Source organism: Nerophis lumbriciformis, linkage group LG12 (genome assembly GCF_033978685.3).
Source record: "Nerophis lumbriciformis linkage group LG12, RoL_Nlum_v2.1, whole genome shotgun sequence".
Lineage (NCBI taxonomy): Eukaryota > Metazoa > Chordata > Actinopteri > Syngnathiformes > Syngnathidae > Nerophis > Nerophis lumbriciformis.
Window position 1 is genome coordinate 40048146 of NC_084559.2, and position 24000 is coordinate 40072145.

At 42.4% G+C, this 24000-nt stretch overlaps 1 protein-coding gene across 1 annotated transcript in view; it reads right to left on the reverse strand.

Moving 5' to 3' along the window:
* Nucleotides 1-7612: 7612 nt before the first annotated feature.
* snx18a (sorting nexin 18a) overlaps nt 7613-24000 on the reverse strand; it is a 52840-nt gene continuing 36452 nt past the window's right edge. The window contains exon 3 of the mRNA XM_061986567.1: nt 7613-10193. Within this exon, the coding sequence (XP_061842551.1) occupies nt 9940-10193 (254 nt within the window). The 3' untranslated portion in view covers nt 7613-9939. The remainder of the gene's footprint in view (nt 10194-24000) is intronic.

Sequence of the window (24000 nt, forward strand, 5' to 3'; positions counted from 1 at the left end):
GACCACAGCAAACGTTACCATGCTGCTCCAGACCGCATGCTCGAGAGCCGCGGGTTGCTGACCACCAGTCTAGTCTGGCTGCCGCGCGGCTTCTACCGGAAACTAGAGGAGGGAGCAACTCGCCTTCAAAATAAAGGTCCCTTCTCATTACCCGATAATGTTACATCACAGTATTATATATCAAACCACATAATATTTATTAAAATAGCTATTATAGTATTTTTACTTAATTTCACCTAGACTATGCAGTAGTTAGCTCGTTTTTACACCTGTATGACAGGCAAGAGTGTTACTGAAAGGGTTCATGACGGGGACAGTTTGACTCAGGAACAGATGAATCATTGTTGTTATTTATTTCTGAATGGATGGGAGCTTGGCTTCACTTCTTGTTCTTCACAGTCGTGTTGATAAAATAAAATGTCTTCCAGCTGCATGGAACATTGTTCTTACGCTACTGAGCTGGGCCCACAGGTCCCACGTGGGCTGTTGGTGCTTGGAGCGCCGTCAGCAGATCTGAGAGGGCCCCGCGCGAAAACACTGACTCTGCACGGCTCTCGTCACCGCGTTGTCGTGACAACATGCAGCCTTCATCACAACAATGTGTGAGTAAAGGCCGCTAACTGGAAGCCAGTGAGACACAAAAGGTTACTGACAAGTCTGCAAGACATTTGTACTCACGTCCATCTTTGCTTCAACACCTTCACTGTCTTACGCAAGCGTAAAAAGAAGTTTGCCACTGTTTGTTCACAGGTGAGAACATTCACTCTTAAAGGGGAACTTCAGTAAAACGCTAAGCTAAATGCTGAACAAGAAATACAAACTAAGAACAGAATAAAACACACACTTACTGTACAAAGTCTGCTCTCACTGGGATGCCGACTGATGGGATTTTCTTATCTCCCCGTTTAGATGACGAAATATTCATAATCCTCACTAGGGTGACCAGGTGTCCGGATTTAGGCCGGACAGTCCGGATTTGTAATGCCCTGTCCGGTGTCCGGCGCAGCATCAAGCCGGACAAGTATTTGTCCTCCTTTTTGAGGCACTGCTTGAAGAGCAGAGTTTTTTCATCTTTGCTGGGCTGCAGCGCGATAGCCAATCAAAGACCGTAAAAAATGCCCCCAACGCAGTAACATATCAAATGATTGGCTAAAAGCGGTGTCGGATACAAATCTGCTTATCATTGGTTAAAAAAGTAAACAAGGGTCCATGTGCTGCTGCGGCATAACATTGACAGAAAGTTAGCATCATGCCAAAACGCAAGACCTCTTTAATTCTGAATGGATAAAAGAGCACAAATTTATAACGAAAAGCTGTCGAGACTCATTCCATGGCTTCTGCACACATTGTCGATGTGATGTCGACGTAAGTAGTCAGGGGAAAGCTGCAATTGAACGGCATGCGGGTACGGATAAACATAAAAGTAATAAACATGCGGCAGGTACCTCTTCAATGAGGACATTTTTTCATGAAGTTTCGTCGCCCTTGGATGACAAGATAACTGCTGCGGAGCTGTGCAAGGTGTACCATGCTGTAAAGCAGTGGTTCTCAAATGGTACCCTGGGGGTATGTAATGTAATGTAAGTTCATAAACTGAACATCAAATTAAGTAGACTATTCCATTCATTACCATAAACCCAGAGTTTCCCCCATGCCATGATGGTTTGACCCTCACTAAAATGTCTGTCAAAAAGAACTGTGAAAAGAAATGCAACAATGCAATATTCAGTGTTGACAGCTAGATTTTTTGTAGACATGTTCCATAAATATTGATGTTAAAGATTTCTTTTTTTGTGAAGAAATGTTTAGAATTAAGTTCCTGAATCCAGGTGGATCTCTATTACAATCCCCAAAGAGGGCACTTTAAGTTGATGATTACTTCTATGTGTAGAAATCTTTATTTATAATTGAATCACTTGTTTATTTTTCAACAAGTTTTTAGTTATTTTACATATTTTTTTCCAAATAGTTTAAGAAAGACCACTACAAATGAGCAATTATATATATATACAATTTAATAAATCAGAAACTGATGACATAGTGCTGTATTTTACTTCTTTATCTCTTTTTTTCAACCAAAAATGCTTTGCTCTGATTAGGGGGCACTTGAATTAAAAAAATGTTCACAGGGGGTACATCACTGAAAAAAGGTTGAGAACCACTGCTGTAAAGCATCACCAGTCCTACAGAAGTTTAGACTGCGGCATGAAAGTGGACCGGGAGATTTTCAGTGACTATCCCACAGCTAAAGGGATGGCCTGTGGCCGAACAAAAGCCAAGGCATTGTGCGAGAACGTCATCGCTCACTATTCAGTACAGGAACATACCGACTACATAAAAGAAAACAACCTACCCTTCTCCGTGGCAACCTCAAATAAAGGAACAAACAAGTGTTTTCCCATTGTGGTAAGGTATTTTCACTTTGATGAAGGCATCCAACATGTCCTGTTGGATTTTTATAGTGACAGCAACGAAACGTCAGAAGCCATAACAAACCAGCTGCTGGCAAAACTTGAGATGTCTGGCTTAGAGGTGAAAAACATGTCTGCATATGCAGCAGACAATGCCAGTGTCAATTGTGGCAAACATAACAGTGTATCAGAAGCTGAAACTGAGCCAAAAAGATGTGCTCCCTGCAAACTGTTTGGCCCATATTCTGCATAACGCAACCAGATATGCAGCAAGCAGCCTTGATGTTGATGTGGAACATTTTTTGTGGCATTTTTTTTAAATTATATATGTTAACTACATTTAAGTCCACACATGTTATGCTTTGTGGCACTCTGCACTTGAAAAGATTCATCTCAGTGGTCACTTTTTGAACACCACAATGTATTGAATAAATACAAATACTGTTAACAAACACTTGACTTTAATATTTTTTCCGATTCAGCCACACAAACATCATCTTTAAACCACTCAAAATTGTACTATAAATAAGAGTATACCAGAGTCCTATGTACACCATAGTAATTTATTGATATGCCGCATAATGTCCTCCTTTTTGGTGTCATGGAAATGGTCACCCTAATCCTCACGCAGGGCGGGAAAAATAGGTGCTGCAAACGAACGTATTTTCCTGTTTTTCTCGCCATCTCGTAGTCTAAGTTGGATGTCAAAGTTGACCAACTTCTCGGTTTATGTCCACAACCTTCTACAATCCAGGTTAGAGGCATGATTTATGATCTAGGAATAACTTTCATCAACTCAAAGGCGATGCAGCAGCTCAGTATGTCAGAGCAGCATAAGCTAGTTAGCGCTGCTAAAAGAAGTTCCTCTGCGTTAGCGCTAATAATACAAATATTGCTAATACTTGGTTAATATTCAGGTCACGGCATGTAAATGGAGTATTGTTGGTGGTTTTTGGATGTTTTTTAGAGGGCTTTATGGATGCAATAGAGTACTCCCATTATTAGCCACCTCGTACTTGCCATATTTTACGACTTAGAATGCATAAAAAAGAAAAACATATGTGTTCTTGTCTTACGTAAGGATTGTGAACGAGTGCAGTAACCCTTTAACTTTAAAGAAGACATATGATCAAGTTAGTTTTTTCTGACTTATAAACGTCATTACAATTTTAGATGCAAAAATCATAAAATTTGTGTATTGGGAAGTCCGCTCGAACGCAGTTTTAGAAGCCTTTTCAATCATTCTGTGGGGAACATGCTTCATCAGTATCATGCTTGGAAAAGCTGCACACTCCAAAACTTGCTCATTGTAGCCATCAATCCTACGTTTGAGAGTATTTCACTTCCAATCAGTAAAAGTGAACATGCAGGACGAAAGTATGTCAATATAATCTACATGAGACACAAAATAACTTCTGTCATTCAAACATAAAGCAAGTGTCCTAACTTGATGCTACTCTACATTGGATATGCCATAGACATGCTACTGATTAGCATTAGCGATTTTACATGGCAATTTTAACACATCTAAATGTGTTAATTAAAACTACAACTAAGATGCACATTGCAATCAAACAGCTGGTGCGTAATAAGTGCAATACTTACAGTATTAACACTTTTTAGGGCGCAACAAATGACTAGCACATTCAACTTAACGGCAAAGACTACTACCTGACACACATAGGACAAACTTAAATGAATGCATACTTGCAATTCAGACTCAAAATGAATAAAGTAATTTCAGACAGAATGTGGGCGTGACATAGTGCCAAACTCTGATCTGATGGTTCGCCACAAAACACAAGACGTTAAAAGCTTGGGTCCACAAGTTTAGATCGTGATCATATTTGGTACACATGATGATAATGACACCCTGAAGTGCCGAATGGGGCGGTACTTCATACTTGCCAACCTTGAGACCTCCGATTTCGGGAGGTGGAGGGTGGGGAGCGGGAGAGGGCGTGTTCGGGGGTGGGGCGGGGGCGTGGTTGTGGGGCGTGGTTAAGAGAGGAGGAGTATATTTACAGCTAGAATTCACCAAGTCAAGTATTTCATATATATATATCTATATATATATACATATATATATATATATATATATATATATATATATATATATATATATATATAATATATTCAGGTAAAAGCCAGTAAATTAGAATATTTTGAAAAACTTGATTTCGCAGAAGAGTTGAAGGCCACTATCAGAGCAACCTGGGCTCTCATAACACCTGAGCAGTGCCAGAAACTCATCGACTCCATGCCACGCCGCATTAACGCAGTAATTGAGGCAAAAGGAGCTCCAACCAAGTATTGAGTATTGTACATGCTCATATTTTTCATTTTCATACTTTTCAGTTGGCCAACATTTCTAAAAATCCCTTTTTTGTATTAGCCTTAAGTAATATTCTAATTTTGTGACACACGGAATTTTGGATTTTCATTTGTTGCCACTTCAAATCATCAAAATTAAATGAAATAAACATTTGAATGCATCAGTCTGTGTGCAATGAATAAATATAATGTACAAGTTACACCTTTTGAATGCAATTACTGAAATAAATCAAGTTTTTCAAAATATTCTAATTTACTGGCTTTTACCTGTATATATATATACAGTATATATATATATATTTATTTTATATATAAATATATATATATACACAGTATATATATATATATATATATATATATATATATACACAGTATATATATATATATATATATATATATATATATATATATATATATATACACAGTATATATATATATATATATATATATATATATATATATATATATATATATATATATATAAGAGAAATACTTGAATTTCAGTGTTCATTTATTTACACATATACACACACATAACACTCATCTACTCATTGTTGAGTTAAGGGTTGAATTGTCCATCCTTGTTCTATTTTCTGTCACTATTTTTCTAACCATGCTGAACACCCTCTCTGTGTGGCACGCACAAAAGTGCTTTCATCAAATGTACTAGAGTCTGGAATCTTCCATCTCTCCCTAGCATGGCCCAAAACCGGTCCATCTTTGCTTCCTGAGGAAGATCTTCACTGCCAAGCACTTGGTAGTCCACTACTTCTTCCCGGAGGCTATCCAGGTCCAATCGCAGCTGCGGCTTGGAACTTACAAGCGTATTTCTTCATCTTACTCATCGTCGCCATGGCTGTATCTTCCTCGTTCTTCTGCTTCGTCTCCTTGTTGTGTGCGCAGTTGTGCACTGCACTCTCTAAAAGCCGTAGATGTTATTGTCACATATGCATGTACAGTAGATTGTGATGATACCGGGTAGAAGGAGACGGCACTGAGGCTGGGAGAGTGTTTAGCCTGGGGCGTATTTATTCAAATGGAAAATCTATATCTCTATATAAATGTATATATATATATATATATATATATATATATATATATATATATATATATATATATATATATATATATATATATATATATAATTTATATGATATATTTTATTGTATAATATATTATATGATATTATATGATATTGTATTATATGTTATATTATGTGTTATATATCAATATATGTATATATTAGATGTGTATGTAACCAAACAGGAAATGGGTGTCAAACTATATTTAGAATTTAACTTGAGGGTTTTACCGTAAGTGTTGGAGGTGCGTGTTGAGAGGAGCGGTGCTGTCAGACAAGTGCAAGGCAGGCAGGGCTTGTCCAGGGGCGGAAGCGTGGTCGGGAGGCAGGAGCGAGTCGTCGTGGTCCGGGGGAGAGCGAGGAGTGGAGAACCAGGAAACACGAGGAAGACAGGGAAGATCCAGAAGCACACGACACACAGCGTGACTCGGGGACGCACACAGATTGCTACGATGTACAGATTGCTACGTTCTGGCAAAGGATCTCTGGTGGCGGTTGTTTAAGTAGTCGTCCCTCTTATCAGCAGCAGCTTGAGTGACGCGTGCGCGAGCGCGCTTGGAGGTGCGCTCAGCGCGGCTCCCAGATGATTGCGCACTGGTGTGCGTCTGGGTCGTGACATAGATGGCAGTATTGCCCTGTTTTAGAGTGTCACAACATTGCTGTTTACGGCAGACAAACTGCTTTACGGTAGACGAAAACGTGACTGCTGTTGTTGTGTGTTGTTACCGCGCTGGGAGGAGGTTAAAGAAACTGCCTAACAATAAACCCACATAAGAAACCAAGAACTCGCCCTCCATCATTCTACAGTTATAATGTGATTGGGCAGGCACGCTGTTTATATTGTGGGAAAGCGGACGTGAAAACAGGTCAGGTCCGCATGGAGCTGGAGGTGGCGTGGCCTCCAGCTCGGCCTGAATTTCGGGAGATTTTCGGGAGAAAATTTGTCCCGGGAGGTTTTCGGGAGAGGTGCTGAATTTCGGGAGTCTCCCGGAAAATCCGGGAGGGTTGGCAATTATGCCGGTACCTGTTCGTATTCAGTCGTAGCGGGTGGAGCCTGGTGGCAAAAACTGCACCTCGCCATCAGTCATAAAACTATCATTATGTGTCTTTAGGTCATCGGATCTTCTTCCAACCTGACACAAGGCTTTATGTTCGGGGTCTGATTATTTCTAGATGTTACGATAGACACTAACATCGCCCCCTTGTGGTGAAAAATTCTAACAGTCATAACTTTCTTTTGTAATCTATTCACAAATATTCCTAATGTTCGTAATCTTCCCAAATTATTTGATGGTGGGTCGGGGCAATAGGAACATTGGCATTATGCTAGCTGTTAGCATGCTAATGTCGGGACTGAGTACTTATTCATATCCAGTTGTAGTGGGGCGGAGCCTGGTGGCGAAAACTGCTCCTCGCCATCAACCATGGAACCGTCTTTACTTCACTTTAGATGATCGGATCTTCTTCCAAAATGCCACAAGGCTTTAAAGTCGGGGTCCGATTATTAGGGATGTGAATCTTTGGGCGCCACACGATTTGATTTGAGGGTGGGGGTAACGATTCAGTTCATAATCCATTCCCGATTCAAAAACAACATTGGGGGCCAGTTCTATGATGAACTACATTCCTCCATAAAATAGACAAACAGCTCTGATAAAAGTTTACATTACTTCAAAGAAAACTGGTGTCAGGACGTGGACTATGAAGTGGTTTGTTTACTGTCAGGACGTGGACTATGAAGTGGTTTGTTTTCCCGAGATGCATAAGAATTGGACCGGACATGGCGTGAAGTTAAATACATGATTTAATAATAGACTATAAAAAGTATAAACAAAAGGCGCGCACAAGGCGGGGAACAAACTTGGCTAATAAAACAAAACTATCACAAAGGCAGAACTATGGAAAAAAGGAACAAACAAAAGGCGCTCACAGCGGAGGTACAAAACAGTGGCTTGAATAAACAAAAAACTTACGTGGCAAGAAAAGAGCAGCATGAACTATGACCTGGACAGAGTAAGCAGCGTGTCAAGAGTGCAGAGCATGAATGTGATGTCGCCAGGCCGACCAACAGAAAATGAAAAGCTTAAATAACACAGACATGATTAACAACAGGTGCGTGAGTGCAAATGAATCAGGTGTGTGACATGAGGACAGGTGAAAACTAATGGGTTGTCATGGAAACAAAACAGGGAGTGAAAAAACAGGGACTGACAAAATCCAAAAAAGCACATGGCCAAACAAAACATGATCACACAGACATGACAACTGTTTTTTTTGGATAAAATTCTACCCAATCATTTAATAAAGTGGTTGGACAGGACAGTTTAAAAAAAATCTGTTTTTAGAATCGTGACAAATAAGAATTGCGATTAATTAGAAAAAAAAAAATTTTTTACACTCCTGCCGATTATGTCCCGACGTTAATATTGACACACACATCGCCCCCTTGTGGTGAAAAAGGATCACAGGCCGAACTTCCTTCCATTATGCTCGATGTTCCAGACATTGACACATGCTAACGTTAGCATACTAGTGTTGTCACAATACCAAAATGATTCTCGATACTTTTCGGTACTTTTGTAAATGAAGGGGACCACAAAAAATGACATTATTGGCTTTATTTTAACAAAAAATCTTAGGGTACATTAAACATGTTTCTTACTGCAATTTGTCCTTAAATAAAAGACAACTTGTCTTTTATAAATAAGTAAACCAACAAAGGCTCCTAATTAGTCTGCTGACATATGCAGTAACATATTGTGCCATTTATCTACCTATTATTTTGTCAACATTATTAAGGACAAGTGGTAGAAAATTAATTATTAATTTACTTGTTCATTTACTGTTAATATCTGCTTACTTTCTCTTTTAACATGTTTTATCTACACTTCTGTTAAAATGTAATAATCACTTTTTCTTCTGTTGTTTGATACTTTACATTAGTTTTGGATGATACCACAAATTTGGGTATCAATCCGATACCAAGTAGTTACAGGATCATACAATGGTCATAATTTATGTCCTCATGTGTCCAGGGACATATTTCCTGAGTTTATAAACATAATATACATTTTAAAAAACAAAAGATTTTGTAATGCTAAAAAATATCGATGTAATCATAGTAGTATCGACTAGCTACGTTCCTGTACTTGGTATCATTACAGTGGATGTCAGGTGTAAATCCACCAATGGCATTTGTTTACATTGTGGCGCCAGTGAGCAAATTGTATCCTCCTAGGGTGTGTAGGTAAGCATGTTTAGCTATTCCTCGTCCTGCAGTGATAATGTTACATACTTTATTTGTCGCCATGGAGGCGAGGATTAGTGATTTCAAAGTAGCTAAAATACTGCAGAATGCGGCTGGAGTTTAGCCGCTAGCTAGTTAGCCATGTCTTAAAGCACCTCCTCCTGAGGGTGTTTCAGTGCGCTGCCGAACATGCTCCTCTGCTCGCAAAACCAGCAATGACACGACGTGACGATGACGGCGGGTCAGAGGGGTTGGCTGACCGGTACTTTTTAGAGGCGGTATAGTACTGAATATGATATTAGTATCGCGGTACTATACTAATACCGGTATACCGTACAACCCTATAGCATGCTAACTGTTAACATGTGCCAGGTGCCAAGTTATATGACTCTGAGGCGTGCGGCTGCACAATTAGTTGAACTTTTCACGCTCAACACATTTGTGAGCCCAAAACAAAAATGGACAAAAGTGTGAAGGAGCAATTTATTTCTGCTTCACAACAACAACATGACAGTTGTCAAAAAGTTTGTGAAAGACTGCATTTAGAAATGTGACAAAGTCAGGGATTAAGGTCACAAAGTGTCTCTTTGACTTCCTGCGAGTGTGTAAAAAAACATGCTTTTGTCGTCAGTCTGATAAAAGAACTGCTTTGCAACATATTTTCACATTCATAAAGCGCTTGGTAACAAGAGGAAGGCACAGCGAGACGTTCCTAAGTCCCTTTAAAAGCCACATTAAAAAAGATGAAGTCATGCTTGCTTCCTGTTGCGGATTCTCGCCGATGTCGGCGTTAAATCGATTGGATTTGTTGTGCTTCAAAGAACACGTCCGTGGTGTCTGGAAGGGTCACACAGTTCCCGTGGCCGCTACGCGTTGTCGTATTTGTGCAGCGCCTCCTCCAGTTTGGCCGTGATTTTCTGGAAGAAGGAGATCTGCTGCTGCAAGTATTGCTGCATCTGCGCCCGGAAGTCGCGCACGCGGATCTGGTGGAAGTGCTGGATCTCTGCCAACGTGGCGCAGGAGATGATGTTGCAGCGCTCCTTGATGCCCTCCGCCTGCAAAGCCTCCATTTTGCCCTCCTCCACGTGCCGCTGGCTCTCCTTCACCTTGGTCAGGGCTCCTGTTGGAAGGGCGAGGGAAACCAAGGAAACAAAAACGGGTTAAACATGACCGTCGCTGGGGTTGCGCCATACAGACGATTTACAATATAAATGATATCAGTTATTTAAATACCTTGTTGATGACACATTCTAGCTGTGTCCCGCACATTTGGCAGCGACAAGCGAACAAACGCAAGGTAGCATTTTTGTTGGCGGTCAATGTCCCTTCACAGTGCAAATCCTCGCCTCCATGGTGGCAAATAAACTGTTTCTTACAAGTACCATTATCACTGGGGGCTAAAGACTAGCCAAATATGCTACACTACACATCGTGGGAGGATCCAAAAAGCCATGCTAACCGCTAACAAAAAGTTAGCGCTCTTGAATGTAAACAAAAATGGGTGGATCGTTACAAATATCGAATGTAGCGGTACCAGTTACAGGAGCCGTTTATGGTGAGCTACCGGCCAACGTCCCTCCACAGTGTAAGTTAGTAATCCTCTCCTCTATGGCAGCAAATAAATTACGTTTCCTACAGGTATTATTATCACTGGAGGCTGAGGACTAGCCAAACATGCTACACTATACATCGTAAATGGATAAAAGAAGGTGTGTCCAAGAGGTGGCCCCCGGGCTTTTAGCTGCCCGTAGCTAGTTTTTTAAACGGCCTGCGGCAAAATTGTTAGCGTTCTAATATTAGCATCCTCGCTTTTTTGTGCTAATTTTGTAAGTATTCACCCTAGTGTCAAATATTTGTTTTACTTCACAAATGATACCTGTTAGCATACTAAGCTTTTTTGCTAATTTTGTAGTCATATTTTGGTACTTAATACATGCTAATGTGAGCATGCAAGCATTTGAAACATTTTTTTCAGGTACACACAGTTATATATTTTGGGACTTGACACATATTACAGTTAGCATTTTAGTATGCAAACATTAGCATGCTAGCTTTATTAGCTAATCTAACCAGTATACACCTCAGTGTCATACATTTTGGTATTTCACTAATGTTAACTGTTAACATCTTCGCATAGTAATGTTAGTATGATAGCTTTTTTAGCTCTATTTGCTCATAATTTTTGTTACTTGACACTGTCTGGCCAACGTGTTAACTGTTAGCATTTCAGTTCAGCTTTGGCTCTTCAGCATTCACACAAAATATGTATATATATATATATATATATATATATATATACAAACCCCGTTTCCATATGAGTTGGGAAATTGTGTTAGATGTGAATATAAACGGAATACAATGATTTGCAAATCCTTTTCAACCCATATTCGAATGAATGCACTACAAAGACAATATATTTGATGTTCAAACTCATAAACTTTTTTTTTTTTTTTGCAAATAATAATTAACTTCATGGCTGCAACACGTGCCAAAGTAGTTGGGAAAGGGCATGTTCACCACTGTGTTACATCACCTTTTCTTTTAACAACACTGAATAAACGATTGGGAACTCCACCCATCCATCCATCCATCTTCTTCCGCTTATCCGAGGTCGGGTCGCGGGGGCAGCAGCCTAAGCAGGGAAGCCCAGACTTCCCTCTCCCCAGCCACTTCGTCCAGCTCTTCCTGTGGGACCCCGAGGCGTTCCCAGGCCAGCCGAGAGACATAGTCTTCCCAACGTGTCCTGGGTCTTCCCCGCGGCCTCCTACCGGTCGGACGTGCCCTAAACACCTCCCTAGGGAGGCGTTCGGGTGGCATCCTAACCAGATGCCCGAACCACCTCATCTGGCTCCTCTCGATGTGGAGGAGCAGCGGCTTTACTTTGAGCTCCTCCCGGATGGCAGAGCTTCTCACCCTATCTCTAAGGGAGAGCCCCACCACCCGGCGGAGGAAACTAATTTCGGCCGCTTGTACCCGTGATCTTGTCCTTTCGGTCATAACCCAAAGCTCATGACCATAGGTGAGGATGGGAACGTAGATCGACCGGTATATTGAGAGCTTTGCCTTCCGGCTCAGCTCCTTCTTCACCACAACGGATCGATACAGCGTCCGCATTACTGAAGACGCCGCACCGATCCGCCTGTCGATCTCACGATCCACTCTTCCCTCACTCGTGAACAAGACTCCGAGGTACTTGAACTCCTCCACTTGGGGCAAGATCTCCTCCCCAACCAGGAGATGGCACTCCACCCTTTTCCGGGCGAGAACCATGGACTCGGACTTGGAGGTACTGATTCTCATCCCAGTCGCTTCACACTCAGCTGCGAACCGATCCAGTGAGAGCTGAAGATCCTGGCCAGATGAAGCCATCAGGACCACATCATCTGCAAAAAGCAGAGATCTAATCCTGCAGCCACCAAACCAGATCCCCTCAACGCCTTGACTGCGCCTAGAAATTCTGTCCATAAAAGTTATGAACAGAATCGGTGACAAAGGGCAGCCTTGGCGGAGTCCAACCCTCACTGGAAACGTGTCCGACTTACTACCGGCAATGCGGACCAGGCTCTGGCACTGATCATACAGGGAGCGGACTGCCACAATCAGACAGTCCGATACCCCGTACTCTCTGAGCACTCCCCACAGGACTTCCCGAGGGACACGGTCGAATGCCTTCTCCAAGTCCACAAAACACATGTAGACTGGTTGGGCAAACTCCCATGCACCCTCAAGGACCCTGCGGAGAGTATAGAGCTGGTCCACAGTTCCACAACCAGGACGAAAACCACACTGTTCCTCCTGAATCCGAGGTTCGACTATCCGGCGTAGCCTCCTCTCCAGTACACCTGAATAGACCTTACCGGGAAGGCTGAGGAGTGTGATCCCACGATAGTTAGAACACACCCTCCGGTTCCCCTTCTTAAAGAGAGGAACCACCACCCCGGTCTGCCAATCCAGTGGCACCGCCCCCGATGTCCACGCGATGCTGCAGAGTCTTGTCAACCAAGACAGCCCCACAGCATCCAGAGCCTTAAGGAACTCCGGGCGGATCTCATCTACCCCCGGGGCCTTGCCACCGAGGAGCTTTTTAACTACCTCAGCAACCTCAGCCCCAGAAATAGGAGGACCCACCACAGACCCCCCAGGCACTGATTCCTCATAGGAAGACGTGTTGGTGGGATTGAGGAGGTCTTCGAAGTATTCCCTCCACCGATCCACAATATCCGCAGTCGAGGTCAGCAGAACACCATCCTCGCCATACACGGTGTTGATAGTGCACTGCTTCCCCTTCCTGAGGCGGCGGTTGGTGGTCCAGAATTGCTTCGAAGCCGTCCGGAAGTCGTTTTCCATGGCCTCACCGAACTCCTCCAATGTCCGAGTTTTTGCCTCTGCGACCGCTGAAGCCGCACACCGCTTGGCCTGTCGGTACTTGTCCGCTGCCTCAGGAGTCCTATGAGCCAAAAGAACCCGATAGGACTCCTTCTTCAGCTTGACGGCATCCCTCACCGCCGGTGTCCACCAACGGGTTCTAGGATTACCGCCACGACAAGCACCAACTACCTTGCGGCCACAGCTCCAATCAGCCGCCTCGACAATAGAGGCGCGGAACATGGTCCATTCGGACTCAATGTCCAGCACCTCCCTCGTGACATGTTCAAAGTTCTTCCGGAGGTGGGAATTGAAACTCTCTCTGACAGGAGACTCTGCCAGACGTTCCCAGCAAACCCTCACAATGCGTTTGGGCCTGCCAGGTCTGTCCGGCATCCTCCCCCACCATCGCAGCCAACTCACCACCAGGTGGTGATCGGTAGAAAGCTCCGCCCCTCTCTTCACCCGAGTGTCCAAAACATGAAGCCGCAAATCCGATGACACAACTACAAAGTCGATCATGGAACTGCGGCCTAGGGTGTCCTGGTACCAAGTGCACATATGGACACCCTTATGTTTGAACATGGTGTTCGTTATGGACAATCTGTGACGGGCACAAAAGTCCAATAACATAACACCGCTCGGGTTCAGATCCGGGCAGCCATTCTTCCCAATCACGCCTCTCCAGGTTTCACTGTCGCTGCCAACATGAGCATTGAAGTCCCCCAGTAGAACGAGGGAATCACCCGGGGGAGCACTCTCAAGTACTCCCTCGAGTGAATCCAAAAAGGGTGGGTACTCTGAGCTGCGGTTTGGCGCGTAAGCGCAAACCACAGTCAGGACCCGTTCCCCCACCCGAAGGCGGAGGGAAGCTACCCTCTCGTCCACCGGGTTGAACTCCAACGTACAGGCTCTGAGCCGGGGGGGAAACAAGAATTGCCACCCCAGCCCGTCGCCTCTCACTGCCGGCAACGCCAGAGTGGAAGAGAGTCCAGCCCCTCTCGAGAGAACTGGTTCCAGAGCCTTTGCTGTGCGTCGAAGTGAGTCCGACTATATCTAGCCGGAACTTCTCCACCTCGCGCACTAGCTCAGGCTCCTTCCCCCCCAGCGAGGTGACGTTCCACGTCCCAAGAGCTAGCTTCTGTAGCCGAGGATCGGACCGCCGATTGGGAACTGAGGAAACTAATTCTTGAAGGTTTGAAAGTGGAATTCTTTCCCATTCTTGTTTTATGTAGAGCTTATGTCGTTCAACAGTCCGGGGTCTCCGCTGTCGTATTTTAGGCTTCATAATGCGCCACACATTTTCGATGGGAGACAGGTCTGGACTGCAGGCAGGCCAGGAAAGTACCCGCACTCTTTTTTTACGAAGCCACGCTGTTGTAACGTGCTGAATGTGGCTTGGCATTGTCTTGCAGAGGCGTCCATGAAAAAGACGGCGCTTAGATGGCAGCATATGTTGTTCCAAAACCTGTACGTACCTTTCAGCATTAATGGTGCCTTCACAGATGTGTAAGTTACCCATACCTTGGGCACTAATGCATCCCCATACCATCACAGATGCTGGCTTTTGAACTTTGCGTCGATAACAGTCTGGATGGTTCGCTTCCCCTTTGGTCCGGATGACACGATGTCGAATATTTCCAAAAACAATTTGAAATGTGGACTCGTCAGACCACAGAACACTTTTCCACTTTGTATCAGTCCATCTTAGATGATCTCGGGCCCAGAGAAGCCGGCGGCGTTTCTGGATGTTGTTGATAAATGGATTTCGCTTTGCATAGTAGAGCTTTAACTTGCACTTACAGATGTAGCGACAAACTGTATTTAGTGACAGTGGTTTTCTGAAGTGTTCCTGAGCCCATGTGGTGATATCCTTTAGAGATTGATGTCGGTTTTTGATACAGTGCCGTCTGAGGGATCGAAGGTCACGGTCATTCAATGTTGGTTTCCAGCCATGCCGCTTATGTGGAGTGATTTCTCCAGATTCTCTGAACCTTTTGATGATATTTTGGACCGTAGATGTTGAAATCCCAAAATGTCTTGCAATTGCACTTTGAGAAACGTTGTTCTTAAACTGTTTGACTATTTGCTCACGCAGTTGCGGACAAAGGGGTGTACCTTGCCCCATCCTTTCTTGTGAAAGACTGAGCATTTTTTGGGAATCTGTTTATATACCCAATCATGGCACCCACCTGTTCCCAATTAGTCTGCACACCTGTGGGATGTTCCAAATAAGTGTTTGATGAGCATTCCTAAACTTTATCAGTATTTATTGCCACCTTTCCCAACTTCTTTGTCACGTGTTGCTGGCATCAAATTCTAAAGTTAATGATTATTTGCCAAAATGTTTATCAGTTTGAACATCAAATATGTTGTCTTTGTAGCATATTCAACTGAATATGGGTTGAAAATGATTTGCAAAACATTGTATTCCGTTTATATTTACATCTAACACAATTTCCCAACTCATATGGAAATGGGGTTTGTATATATATATATATATATATATATATATATATATATATATATATATATATATATATATATATATATATATATATATATATATATATATGCCTTCAGTGATATCCGACTTCAATGATCACCTCTCAAAATACCATCATTGATGTCACCACATGACCATTGCTGGAGAAATACTGTACAGAAACACATTTACGCACTTCTGGGCATTGTACAAAACTAGTTATTTTCTGACGCAAAATCAATAAACCCGGATCAGCAATTAAAAACATATCTTATGTGGTACTGTCAAAATTAAAATTGCAAAAAACATTTTAAACGTGAAAAAATAAAGAAATCAAATATCTGAACTCACATTTCATCGACAGCTAAGCTAGCTTCCGGGGTTGGCCGACATGGTCTCACAAGATGTAGTTTCTCTTTAAATATCCTTCTTGAAAATGGCCTTGCAAATATATGTGTTGTCTTGTCTAATCATAAAAGATGCAGACGAGCCGTGTTGGCTGAGTTCTTAAAGTTTACTCCATAGCGTGCTCTTTAAAAACATCCCGCTGCATGCCTACATTCAACCTTAACGGGGGTACTGTGCATGCTCTTTACTACTGCGGCATGCTGGGTAATGGAGTTCTTATGTTACCAAGCTCATAACATCACTATATATCTGCCTTAGGCCATCTAGAAGGCCTTACTGACAACATCGCGTGATCTGATTGGCTATCACAACTGTCTGTCACTGAATGTCCTCGTTCACTTACAGTGCACGGACGCCCGCGAATCTGATTCTGAAGGCCTCGGGCAGATTTGGTACAGCATGGCAACATAAACTAGCTGAATTCTGATACGATAAAAACTGTATAACCTAAAAACAACAGCGCTGGAACGAGCATAATATGACATGAAGAGAATATGAATACTTATTTAGGGAAAGTCAAATAATATATACATATCAATATACATATATATATTGTAGTGGTTTTGAAGGTGACCTAAAGTACCAAAATGTATGTGTATGTACATACATACATATATATATATATATATATATATATATATATATATATATATATATATATATATATATATATATATATATTAATATATATATACACTATATATATATATATATATATATATATATATATATATATATATATATATATATCAGAGGTGGGACCAAGTCATTGTTTTGCAAGTCACAAGTAAGTCTCAAGTCTTTGCCCTCAAGTCCGAGTCAAGTCCCGAGTCAAGACAGGCAAGCCCCGAGTCAAGTCCAAAGTCAAGACTGGAAAGTCTCAAGTCAAGTCCTAAGTCCTGCATTTTGAGTTTCGAGTCCTTTCAAGTCCTTTTAACCACAGACTAATATATTAACACAGATTGTGTATGCTTTTCAAACGCTGTATTTATTTATTAAAACAAGTGCATTTTAAATTGCAGGAAAGAAAATTGTGCTGACATTGCACTTTATAATAGCACTATTAACCAGTCATTTTAAACATTAACTCATTCCTTTACAGAACAAACACATTGAAAAATAAAGTGCAAATGTACTTATTTGTACAAAAGTGTTAACATTGAAAAAACATGACATATACGTGAACATAACAAAAAAGTTGTACTTTTTATATGTCAGGGCCCTATGCTGCATTGCATTTGCAAAAGACCAAATTAGCCAAGAGTCTGTCAGTCATTTGTGCACGATGGGGGCGTAGTATGATGCCACCAAGGCTGAAAACTCGCTCCACTGGAGCACTGGAGGCAGGCACTGCCAAGACTCTCATGGCCACTCGGAACAGTGAAGGAAGAGTCTTCATGTTCAATGCCCAGAACAAAAGGGGGGAGAGAGTTGTTTTGGGTTGGTGCACTACTTGTAAGTGTATCTTGTGTTTTTTATGTTGATTTAATTAAAAAAAACCCAACCCAACCACCGGGCCACCACTGAGGTAAACAACCAAAAGTATGTCAGAAAGCTAGCTAAAACGGTACACATATTCATAATATAGTATACATTTTAACTGACCTTTATTTGACTATTTTTGTCTTTTTTTAGGTGGCTAAAATACGCGGTGCTGCTGACCGCCGTCTCGTTACGTGTGATATATTGACTAACGTAACCCTGCTTAAAAAAAAATCACTGAACAAAAAGTATGAATAAGGTAGTGAACTGCAACAGATTCCCGTGTTTGCAATAACGTTATAACGTTAGCAGTGAGTTTACAGCCTCACTGATTTAACTACACAGCAAATAAAAGTCACGTTACTTAGCCAATAAACGTTATCTTACATTCAAAACTTACCGTTCTTTGTGCAACTTCAAATGCCGGACGAAGTTGGAAGTTGTTGCCTCTCCATCAGTAATTTTCGAACCGCATGTGTTGCATACTGCAAACCGTTTTGTGTTGACCACCTCGTAATTTTTATACCCAAACAAAATTATTTTAGGTATCATTTTTTGTTCACTGGCGTGTGGTTTGGACATGTCTTCTTCGTTGGTTGTCCTGCAATTTGATTGGATGAATGCTGTGTGATGAAAACAAAGTAGATCTAATTTGATTGGCTGTTGTACTGACATCACACCAGCTGACACACGCAACGCTGATAGACAAGTACACAATGAAAAATACGAAGCGCTCCCGAATAACTTTTTCATCTTTGGGTTTTGGGGAAAGTAGCAAGTCATGTCAAGTCATGTCAATTCAAAAGGCTCAAGTCCAAGTGAAGTCACAAGTCATTGATGTTAAAGTCTAAGTCGAGTTGCAAGTCTTTTTACATTTTGTCAAGTCGAGTCTAAAGTCATCAAATTCATGACTCGAGTCTGACTCGAGTCCAAGTCATGTGACTCGAGTCCACACCTCTGATATATATATATATATATATATATATATAAATATACATATATATATCTATATCTTTATATATATATATATATATATATATATATATATATATATATATATATATATATACATACATATATATATCTTTTTATATATATATATATATATATATATATAGACTCGGACATGGGAGGAGTTTGGGGAAGCCATGGAAAACGACTTCCAGACGGCTTCGAAGTGATTCTGGACCACCATCCGCCGCCTCAGGAAGGGGAAGCAGTGCACTGTCAACACCGTGTATGGTGAGGTTGGTGTTCTGCTGACCTCAACTGCGGATGTTGTGGATCGGTGGAGGGAATACTTCGAAGATCTCCTCAATCCCACCAACACGTCTTCCTATGAGAAAGCAGTGCCTGGGGAATCGCTGGTGGGCTCTCCTATTTCTGGGGCTGAGGTTGCTGAGGTAGTTAAAAAAACTCCTCGGTGGCAAGGCCCTGGGGGTGGATGAGATCCGCCCGGAGTTCCTTAAGGCTCTGAATGCTGTGGGGCTGTTTTGGTTGACAAGACTCTGCAGCATCGCGTGGACATCGGGGGCGGTACCTCTGGATTGGCAGACCGGGGTGGTGGTTCCTCTCTTTAAGAAGGGGAACCGGAGGGTGTGTTCCAACTATCGTGGGATCACACTCCTCAGCCTTCCCGGTAAGGTCTATTCAGGTGTACTGGAGAGGAGGCTACGCCGGATAGTCGAACCTCGGATCCAGGAGGAACAGTGTGTTTTTCGTCCTGGTCGTGGAACTGTGGACCAGCTCTATACTCTCGGCAGGGTCCTTGAGGGTGCATGGGAGTTGGCCCAACCAGTCTACATGTGCTTTGTGGACTTGGAGAAGGTATTCGACCGTGTCCCTCGGGAAGTCCTGTGGAGAGTGTTCAGAGAGTATGGGGTATCGGACTGTCTGATTGTGGCAGTCCGCTCCCTGTACGATCAGTGTCAGAGCTTGGTCCGCATTGCCGGCAATAAGTCGGACACGTTTCCAGTGAGGGTTGGACCCCGCCAAGGCTGCCCTTTGTCACCGATGCTGTTCATAACTTTTATGGACAGAATTTCTAGGCACAGTCAAGGCGTTGAGGGGATCCGGTTTGGTGGCTGAAGGATTAGGTCTCTGCTTTTTGCAGATGATGTGGTCCTGAGGGCTTCATCTGGCCAGGATCTTCAGCTCTCACTGGATCGGTTCGCAGCAGAGTGTGAAGTGACTGGCATGAGAATCAGCACCTCCAAGTCCGAGTCCATGGTTCTCGCCCGGAAAAGGGTGGAATGCCAAGTGGAGGAGTTCAAGTACCTCGGAGTCTTGGTCACGAGTGAGGGAAGAGTGGATCGGTGCGGCGTCTTCAGTAATGCGGGCGCTGTACCGATCCGTTGTGGTGAAGAAGGAGCTGAGCCGGAGAGCAAAGCTCTCAATTTACCGGTCGATCTAGATTCCCATCCTCACCTATGGTCATGAGCTTTGGGTTATGACCGAAATGACAAGATCACGGGTACAAGCGGCCGAAATGAGCTTCCTCCGCCGGGTGGTGGGGCTCTCCCTTAGAGATAGGGTGAGAAGCTATGCCATCCAGGGGGAGCTCAAAATAAAGCCGCTGCTCCTCCACATCGAGAGGAGCCAGATGAGGTGGTTCGGGCATCTGGCCAGGATGCCACCCGAACGCCTCCCTGGGGAAGTGTTTAGGGCACGTCTGACCGGTAGGAGGCCACGGGGAAGACCCAGAACACGTTGGGAAGACTATGTCTCCCGACTGGCCTGGGAACGCCTCGGGATCCCCCGGGAAGAGCTGGACAAAGTGTCTGGGCTTCCCTGCTTAGGCTGTTGCCCCCGTGACCCGACTTCGGATAAGCGGAAGAAGATGGATGGATGGATGGATATATATATATGTATATATGTACAGTGTTCCCCCCAGAAAATGTGTTAGTTAAGGTGGTGTCTCTACAGGGGACAGGCGGACGGACAGGGTGGGTGTAAGGAACAGTGTAACACGGCCTGTCGCCATCACCATCACGTCTCCCCCTCATCGCTGCCATCGCTGCCATCGCTGCCACCACAGCCTGGGGCGCAATAGACTACAGATTGTGGTGAAGTAGGCCGGCTTTGTTGCGTGAAGAAGCCTACAATTTTTGGTTGTGTTTTCCGCTCCATTTGCTGAATGGCTATATATATACATCGATATTTTTTCCGTAAAGTAAAAACAAAACAGTCCTACTTACCTACAGTCCTACTTACCTGCGATACTAAATGTAGAGGCAGGGATTTGTTTCTCACTTGTCACTTGGGATAGTGGGTGTGACTATGTGTGTGTGCGTGTGTGTGTGTGTGTGTGTGTGTGTGTGTGTGTGTGTGTGTGCGTGCGTGTGTGTGTGTGTGTGTGTGTGTGTGGGGGGGGGGGGGGGGGGGTGCTGAATGATCGCTGAATGAATAACACCTGCACCTGCCTGTGAATCCTTTTGGCTTGTACAGAGAGAGAGAGTGAGGTAGGGTGCCGTTACTTCTGTTGACCGCAACAGGCTATCTTTTTCCGTCATAGTCTGGTCCTTATAGTCCTGCAAATCCATCTGCATGTAATGTATTATTTGTTGCTCAAGGGGAAAATAAATCACCCTCAAAACTGCAGTAATGACTTCATGTTGCATTCTTGGACCCAGCGTGTCAGACAGAGCCCTGCTTTCTACTCTCAATTACTAATTTGTTTCTAATAGTCACACAACACTAAGTATGTCATTATTATGACTTAGTAAGTTAATACTTTGACTTAGTAATTTACTAAATCAAAAATAATGACAAAATAAAGACTTACTAAGTCAAAAAAAAGACAAAATAATGACTTACTAAGTCAAATTAATAAGCGTTTGAAAAAAAAGAATTAAGTGGGGCCACATGCTGACATATTCTCAACTCATCATGCTTAATTTATTACAGCATTTGGGAAGTCTGTAGTTGATTTTTATTATGTAAATGTTATATTTTTATCAACATGTGATAGCAGAACCCTGCCATTCAAAACTAGGCTTCTACATTACTAATGATGAATGTAACTATAGCTGAAAAAATAGTACAATTGCAATAGGAGAGACTATTCATCCCTGAACACCATGTAGGCTTTATGATGCAGTTACATTATTATATCAAGTATCAGAGACAGCTTCAGGAAACTCTTCATTTGACATAATGTTGTTTTTTGCTGCTTCAACACAGCTCAATCGACACAGACAAAGGTCAAGTGAAACAGTTGTTAACTGTAGGTCAATAATGCTTGTCTTTCTGTCAGACAGACAGGGCTTTGCTGTCCGTAACACACACACACACACACACACACACGCACACACACCGCACAGTGAGCTAACGTTACGCTAAAAGCTAATTAGCCTTCACCTCAAGGACTGTGAGCGAGCTGAGCTGCCGCTTAAGTTGAACGTCAACAGGCTCAGAGTGATGTTACTAGTAGTTGACTGGGAGGTGTTTATTATAATTTGCGGAGATTCCGCTGCCTTATGCTTACCTGCTAAACACCTTTCTGCTCACCCCACCGCAGGAGCACTGACTCCATGCGCTCTGAATACACACTGCTGATTGGCTGTTACATGCGCTCTGAATACGCACTGCTGATTGGCTGTTACCACTCTGCGTGTAACCAATCAGATGGTTCTGTGGGTGGGACAATGCTGTGTGCTGCAGAGACATACTGACAGAGGCAGAGGCAGAACTAAGCGGAGCAGCTTGTTAAGACTTTAGGCGGTGGCTCTTTGTTGTTAAGGCGGCTGCCTTAACAACAAAGCGCTGCGGGAAACCCTGACATATATATACATATATATATATACATATATATATATATATATATATATATATATACATATATATATATATATATATATATATATATATATATATATATATATATATATAATATATATATATATATATATATATATAATATACATACATATATACATACATACATACATATATATATATATATATATATATATATATATATATATATATACACACACACACATATATATATATATATATATATATATATATATATATCAGTGACGTGCAGTCACTGATATATATATATATCAGTGACTGCTGATATATATATATACAGGTGAGGCAAAAAGAAAAAAAAAACATTAAATTGTTATATGTATCCAGTGATTATACTATAAAGTTATTTTCCATTTAACTTCACCAGTTTTAGATTATTTTTATTCAAAATCGCTGAATTTTCACATTTGCCGTTCAAATACTGAGAAGAGACGGTGCGGTGAACAGCAGCCAGTTGAGGCACGTCACTCAGTGCCGCAACATGGATTGCGCAATGACTCGGCTAACTGCTGGCCTGCTGTGCAGTGAGACTGTATTGCTATATGAACTATATTATACATTTCCATAGTTTAGTTAGCTGAGGTATAAAATGTACAGTGTATTTTGTCAACAACTGTATGTGTGTAAAGTATTTCTTGTGCTGAGCGATCATAAAACGGCTGCAAAAGACGCACTGGCTGAGGCTCGCTTCCTGCACCCCCGCCGTAGAATTATTATATCAACTAAAGCCCACACTTAAACTTTCCACGTGCAAGATTGAATCTATTTAAAAAAATTATTTCATAAGAAGCCAAAAAGTGCAAAAACAATAATGTTGGTGATGGAGGAGTTGTGAATGACTGCAGGGACAAAATATTATTATTATTATTATTTTCCATTTAACTTAACCAGTTTTAGACTATTTTTATTCAAAATCGCTGAATTTTCACATTTGCCGTTCAAATACTGAGAAGAGACGGTGCGGTGAACAGCAGCCAGTTGAGGCACGTCACTCAGTGCCGCAACATGGATTGCGCAATGACTCGGCTAACTGCTGGCCTGCTGTGCAGATACACCTGCAGACTGCAGGTGTACCTAATTCACAACTCCTCCAACACGAACATTATTGTTTTTGCACTTTTTGGCTTCTTATTAAATAACTTTTGTAACCTATTTTCAGGGCTTTCCTCTTTGTGATGTTAAGTTCCTGTTATGCGCTGTTATACAGTATATGCCTTGAGCTCTTATTTTGAAGGCGCTAAGAGCGGAAGTGATGTCACGTTGCGGAGGTTTTTGAAAGAAGGTAAATAAAGTGGTCCTCGTGTAAACTGGAGCCTCCGTGTTTGTTATTTTGTAGTTTCATACAGTATAGGCGACGTTTATAAACCCT